Here is a 7,211-nt window from a genome sequence, read left to right on the forward strand (position 1 = left end):
TTTTGGTCGAGTTTGGTTTTTAGAAAAAAAAAAGGCGATGGGGCGGCGGTTGCGAAAACGACCGTCCCCGCGCCGATTTTTCGCCGGTGCGTCCCCAGGCGACGCTATTTGAAGCCCCTGTGGGCCAAACGAGTGGAGATGCTCTTACGTGACTAAATTGTTATGAAAAAACTTCATGGCCGGAGTGCGACGCACCTGATGAGTGACACTTATCATTTAAAAAAGATTGATAAAAGAAAAGGTCCTTTATCGCGTGAAAAAGGGGATTTACTTGAGCAGAGTCACCTGGAAAAGAAAAAAGTTAAAAATCCAGCGGGATTTGGTGGCCGTCCGATCTGCGGGCGATTGGTGCCAACCGAACACTGGCTGGGCGGCCGGCGGCGGGACTCGGAACAGAGCAGAGAGCAGCAGCAGCGTAGAAAGAAACAGGACAGGGAGAGAGGGAGATAAGCAGAGCAGAGACCGCCAAAATGGTGCGGCCGGGAAAGGCGAGCGGTTCTGCCGGAGGTGGCCGCGGGAGGCTGCCCTCCACCCCGGCGTCATCGTTCCATCTCAGGCGGAGGTCGAGTGGTGAGTGTCCTGTCTGTACTCCGTACCTTAGCTAGGGTTTCTGAATCGGGCCGGCGTGGATGGAGCGGGGTGGCAGATGTCCCCTGCTCCAAGAGAAAAATGCTGCAGCCGCCATTAACGCGAGGGGAGGAGGGTCAGGCAACGTCTCCGCCCGGCCGCCATGTGTTCTTCAGGAGCTTCAGTAGCCGAGCAGAGATGTTCGTCTCCTGATTCCTGATTCCTGAGCAGGAGCAGCAAAGCAAATACGTAGATGGGAGGAGAATGGAGGATACTTTCTTTTTCTATTATATTAGTAAGCATCCTGTAGCTTGTATCTTCATCTATAATTAAATCAATCAAACCGTGCCCCATTGTCAAACAGGGGAACAAACCTCCATCCCAGAAATTCCCATGCGTACTGTAATCCCCATTTATTTGTTTTAACCAAATGAAGCATTTGGAGTAAAATGCGACGTTCATGGTAAGATTAGTGCACACAATCAGCACGCTTAATTTAGGACATACTCCCTCCGTTCCAAAATAGATGACTCAACTTTGTACTAAAGTTAGTACAAAGTTGAGTCATCTATTTCGGAACGGAGGGAGTACATCATCAAGTTATATATTTTTCTGAAAAGGGGTGATTTCTTGATCACACTCGTGGAAACCAATGGCTCGCTACACAATCAGCACAACAAAAATAAGGATGATAAGCATGTAACTTATGACAGTTTTCATGTACAATCAAACGGGACATACATGTGATCTGTGGTAGTTACTCGTTCCAAATGAACTTATCAGAAAGCCACCAAATGAACCTAGGTTCAGGTTCAGGTCCCAAATGAACTTAGGTTCAGGTTCTTTTGTTCCTTATGGGCTTTCTATTTATGCATTTGGACGAGATATATGTCCGATAACATACATGGTGGACTCTGTCACAGGACAGCAGAAATCCACCAAATAGGAATTCATGTGCATTCAGGACAAACTTATCAGAACCACTTCATCAACTTCAGGAGACGACTCCTCATATCCGTACTTGTCTGGCACACCCAGCACCTGAGAATCCACCATTAGCGCATCCGAAATTAATAACACAATGTCCAAAGGCTCAACAAGAGAGCCGAGCTGTTGGAACAACAGAAGCTACAACTAGTTAAAATGCTAACCTGATACTCAAAGCATACTCCAGCCCTGTCCTGAGCAAGATTAACCTACTCAAGGCACCAACATCCCCTGTCGACTTCTTTGGCGAAAGACACCAATTGCCACCAGCGATGACAACCTCGTCCGCAGACGTTGTTTGTTTCGTAGGCCTTGGTTCTAAAAATCAATACAGAAGATAGCCATGTTAGAGAAGCATTGGAAGAATGTAAGACAACCAGTACAGTACAGTTGAAAAACCATACGAGACTTGTACTCCATCCGTAAAGAAATACAAGAGCGTTTAGGTTACTACTTTAGTGATCTAAACACTGTTATATTTCTTTACAGAGGGAGTATATCTCAAGAATATCACTCTCTAACTCCGGCCCAGTTCTACTAGCTACATCCCTAGGAGAAGCATTGGAAGAATGTAAGACAACTGGAATCTGTAAATTACCTTGGTGGCGTCTTCCATCTGCTGACCCTCTAAACCCGCCATTCCTTCCATCTCCTCTTTAGAACTTCCCTTGTTCATCCGATCTGTCACCTGAACGCTCAGACCATGTTTCTTAGCAAAATATTTTACATCCTTGGTGTTAGCAAAATATTTTCCTTGTTCATCATCATGTTGACCACCATCAACTTGTACTGCACAATGAAAATTGCCACATGTGTGCATGAAGAGAGAGTATATACAACTCAACACCAATATTGGATCAAAGCACTAGCAATTAAGCGACATAAGAAGATGCATATCACTGAATTACCAGACTCACCAGTAGAAATGGCATCAGTAGGTGATGGCACAGGGCTCTCAAAATTCTCCGCAGGCGCACTTTTGACATCAACCTCGTCGGCCGTCGTATCAGTAGCTATTGCCTAGGGTCTTTACCCCAATCTCTGATATTTTGCATAGGGTCTTTACCCCAATTCATGTGACTTTCATGTTTGCAGGTTATACAACTCAATATTCAGGAAAGCATACGCAAGCAACTTGCCCAGGAGTTGAAAATAAGTTTGTCAACACAGTGCCAATATGTTGTCACATGCTATCAGTGTTTCTATGTCAATGGTGTCATTTCTATTGCTTTGGAGTATATGGATGGAGGCTCTCTGGCTGATTTCCTGATGACTGTTAGAACCGTTCCAGAGGCCTACCTTGCTGCAATTTGTAAGCAGGCCAGTAAAATGACACATAAGTAACCACATAGTTTTTTGTTATTATCAGAATGTTTTTTTTTTCACCTTAAGATCAAATAGACCTTTTCAATCGATAATTTTTACTTCCTCGTGCAGGTGTTGAAAGGACTGATGTACTTGCATCATGAGAAGCGCATTATACACCGAGATCTGAAACCATCGAATATATTAATAAATCACAGGGGTGAAGTAAAGATATCAGATTTTGGTGTTAGTGCCATCATTTCTAGTTCTTCTACACAGCGAGATATATTTACTGGCATATTTAACTACATGGCGGTGCGTGAAAGTTTGTTTGAATTATGTAAGCATGTCTTCCAGTGTGGCATGAAAAGACGTCCACCATTTTTTGTTTCAGCCAACGAATCTAAAATGTATACTCTTGACAGCCAGAAAGAATCAGCGGGCAGAAACATGGTTATATGAGTGACATATGGAGCTTGGGCCTAGTTATGCTGGAATGTGCCACTGGCAATTTCCCATATCCTCCTCGTGATAGCTTTTATGAACTTCTTGAAGCTGTTGTCGACCAACCATCACCTTCTGCACCATCAGACCAGTTTTCACCAGAGTTCTGTTCATTCATTTCTGCGTGGTATTTGTGCTTCTCCATTGCCCCCCTCCTCCCTGTTAATCAACAATACTTGAGCAATATTTGCAATTTGTTAAGATTTAAACTGTGAGCTTAGTTATCATAGTGGTTTTTCTACCTTTTGCCTGTCAAGTAGTGATTCTCACGCCAAAATTCCTGCGCTGGAATATGCATGCCAACATCATCACATGTTTCTTTTTGTTGCACTCACCTAGTCACCTTCATCTGTGGACAGATCAACTGATTTCCTTATTTTATTTACTGGAAATCAGTGTCCAAAAGAAGGCTAATATCTATTCTCTTAATTTCTTTCTGAATTTTTCAGCATGCAAAAAGAGGCTACAAATAGGTCATCTGCACAAATCCTATCAGTAAGGAAATTTCTGTCGGCTTCACAGTTTGTATGTTCGTCCGAAAGCGTCATTTGACACAGCAAGCCACTGATCTTTACCCATTTCTTCTATCTGTTTCCTCTGACACCCAGGCTCATCCATTCCTGAGCATGTACAACGACCTGAATATTGATCTGGCTGACTACTTCAGGACCGCGGGATCTCCACTTGTCACCTTCAAGTAATGGTCCTGTGTAACCCCACTGAAGAGTACTTACATGGTTACTGCAATTCCTTTATAATTCCAATGCTGTTGTATTCTCTCTTTTTCTTCCTAGGGGAATTGTGTTGTGAGTCAGACAAATGCACAACCATGTTATTCCCCAACACGGAATTGATCATGCATGTAGCGTGATAGATTTTTTAATGTTTTCTACAGTGATATCACTGTCAGATTACAAACACAAGTTCCTAAAAAAAAGATTACAAACACAAGTTCTCCCAGTAAATAATACGGTGCTCTACTGATCAAGCTACTGATAAAGTGATAACCTTAATCTAAAAAGGGATAATTTGTGATCTTGCCATAAAAAGACGCAATTGGTGATCATCTTATTACCGGTATCACTCGTGTACAACCGTGTCGGTGAGACGCATCAACATAGAAGGTTGTGCCACTACATTTTGTTCTCACGCTGCTATTGCAGAGGCAACTGGTGTCACGGATTGTGTTGATATAACCGGAGGATAATCTCAAATTTGAAGAATCCATTTCCTTTACAGAACAGATCTAGGGCCTCTTTTGGACCAGTGAAATAGCATGATAAGCAACGGACAGTGTCTCCTCAGTAAAAGGGTTTGGCTTATATGACTCACATTAGAGTCCGGGCGGCCTTTCGGTGACACAAGGCAGGACATTATATCAAAAATGACGTATCTTATTCCCCAACGACAACGACGGTGACAACAACAACTGATAATGGTATGCTAAAAATGGCAGTGATAATTTTACCAATTGATAATCCCCTCCCGAAGAAAAGAGGTACCGATGATAATCGTTTGTGTTCACCAATGTCGTCACCTGTGGACATCCAAAGAAATAAAACTAGAGCTCTGCTCAGTTTTACTTAAATCACAGCGTCTGTCAACTGATAATTCCTTTGTCCCTTGTCCCTACCACTAACCTAACCATTTGTGCCTGCACTCTCACTGGAAAGGTAACTGGTGTTAATCCGTTTATGTATGTTACAAACCATGTTTTGCTTAATCACATCACCTGAGCAAAAGTTTTGTCAGATTATTCAGTTTTTGCCAGGAATAAGTGAGACCTTTTTTCTTCTTCGCAAATGTTGAACTCATCAACTCACAGAATGCACGGCCATCAAGCAAGTAAGCGCGTCCGACTATTGGACTGAAGCAAAGTCACTCTATCTTACCTGTCCAGAGATAAGATAACAGAGGGAAGTTAGCATGAAAAACGTTTCAGTTTGTTAGGCCACTACTCACAGAAAGATAGACATGTGAGCTTTATCTAAACTTTGGGAAGTATGAAGATTCTCCATCACACCACTCATGCAAAAAGTTTGTGAATCTCAAAGCAAAGGTTATTGAATCCCAAGCACCAGGTAGGCAGTTTCAATTCAGCATACAGGAAGGAGCATCTTCCAACTCCCAGGTCACACTCATGGGATTCATGTTGGAAATATGCCCTAGAGGCAATAATAAAAGCATTATTATTATATTTCCTTGTTCATGATAATTGTCTTTATTCATGCTATAATTGTGTTATCCGGAAATCGTAATGCATGTGTGAATAACAGACACCAACATGTCCCTAGTGAGCCTCTAGTTGACTAGCTCGTTGATCAACAGATAGTCATGGTTTCCTGACTATGGACACTGGATGTCATTGATAACGAGATCACATCATTGGGAGAATGATGTGATGGACGAGACCCAATCCTAAACATAGCACAAGATCGTATAGTTCGTTTGCTAGAGTTTTGCAATGTCAAAGTATCTTTTCCTTAGACCATGAGATCGTGTAACTCCCGGATACCGTAGGAGTGCTTTGGGTATGCCAAACGTCACAACGTAACTGGGTGACCATAAAGGTAGACTACGGGTATCTCCGAAAGTGTCTGTTGGGTGACATGGATCAAGACTGGGATTTGTCACTCCGTATGACGGAGAGGTATCACTGGGCCCACTCGGTAATGCATCATCATAATGAGCTCAGAGTGACCAAGTGTCTGGTCACGGGATCATGCATTACGGTACGAGTAAAGTGACTTGCCGGTAACGAGATTGAACGAGGTATTGGGATACCGACGATCGAATCTCGGGCAAGTAACATATCGATAGACAAAGGGAATAGCGTACGGGGTTGATAGAATCCTCGACATCATGGTTCATCCGATGAGATCATCGTGGAGCATGTGGGAGCCAACATGGGTATCCAGATCCCGCTGTTGGTTATTGACCAGAGAGTCGTCTCGGTCATGTCTGCTTGTCTCCCGAACCCGTAGGGTCTACACACTTAAGGTTCGGTTACGCTAGGGTTGTAGGGATATGTATATGCAGTAACCCGAATGTTGTTCGGAGTCCCGTATGAGATCCCGGACGTCACGAGGAGTTCCGGAATGGTCCGGAGGTAAAGATTTATATATGGGAAGTCCTGTTTCGGGCATCGGGACAAGTTTCGGGGTTATCGGTATTGTACCGGGACCACCGGAGGGGTCCCGGGGGCCCACCGGGTGGGGCCACCCATCCCCGGGGGCCACATGGGCTGTAGGGGGTGCGCCTTGGCCTGCTTGGGCCAAGGGCACCAGCCCCACAAGGCCCATGCGCCTAGGGTTTCCAAGGGGGAGGAGTCCTACTAGTGGACACAAGGACACGTTCCGCACCAGAGTGGTACGGCAACCCTGTCTTGGAAATCATGTTGTTAGACAACGGTGAACCTTCGAACTATGAAGAAGCGATGGCGGGCCCGGATTCCGACAAATGGCTAGAAGCCATGAAATCCGAGATAGGATCCATGTATGAAAACGAAGTATGGACTTTGACTGACTTGCCCGTTGAACGGCGAGCCATAGAAAATAAATGGATCTTTAAGAAGAAGACAGACGCGGATGGTAATGTGACCATCTATAAAGCTCGGCTTGTCGCTAAGGGTTATCGACAAGTTCAAGGGGTTGACTACGATGAGACTTTCTCACCGGTAGCGAAGCTGAAGTCCGTCCGAATCATGTTAGCAATTGCCGCATTCTATGATTACGAAATATGGCAAATGGACGTCAAAACGGCATTCCTTAATGGTTTCCTTAAGGAAGAATTGTATATGATGCAGCCGGAAGGTTTTGTCGATCCTAAGAGTGCTGACAAAGTGTGCA

General features: G+C 44.1%; 1 protein-coding gene and 1 long non-coding RNA gene across 3 annotated transcripts; one reads left to right on the forward strand and one right to left on the reverse strand.

Moving 5' to 3' along the window:
- Nucleotides 1-440: 440 nt before the first annotated feature.
- LOC119320096 (mitogen-activated protein kinase kinase 1-like) lies at nt 441-4,246 on the forward strand. Of its 2 annotated transcripts, XM_037594225.1 has the most exons (6): nt 441-570; nt 2,650-2,874; nt 2,992-3,174; nt 3,285-3,490; nt 3,813-3,858; nt 3,972-4,246. In XM_037594225.1, the coding sequence occupies exons 2-6, from the start codon at nt 2,794-2,796 to the stop codon at nt 4,062-4,064; spliced, it is 609 nt and encodes a 202-aa protein (XP_037450122.1). In that variant the 5' UTR covers nt 441-570; nt 2,650-2,793; the 3' UTR covers nt 4,065-4,246. The 2 variants fall into 2 exon arrangements, with proteins under 2 accessions (XP_037450122.1, XP_037450123.1); XM_037594226.1 differs by lacking the exon at nt 441-570 and having other exon boundaries at nt 2,769-2,894.
- On the reverse strand, nt 1,253-2,582 carry LOC119320097. The gene is made up of 4 exons (XR_005154792.1): nt 2,472-2,582; nt 2,153-2,343; nt 1,719-1,872; nt 1,253-1,608 (listed from the first exon to the last, which is right to left on the reverse strand). It is a non-coding gene; the product is annotated as an uncharacterized LOC119320097 (long non-coding RNA).
- Nucleotides 4,247-7,211: the final 2,965 nt, after the last annotated feature.

The sequence above is a fragment of the Triticum dicoccoides genome, chromosome 6B (assembly GCF_002162155.2).
Source record: "Triticum dicoccoides isolate Atlit2015 ecotype Zavitan chromosome 6B, WEW_v2.0, whole genome shotgun sequence".
NCBI classification, from domain to species: domain Eukaryota; kingdom Viridiplantae; phylum Streptophyta; class Magnoliopsida; order Poales; family Poaceae; genus Triticum; species Triticum dicoccoides.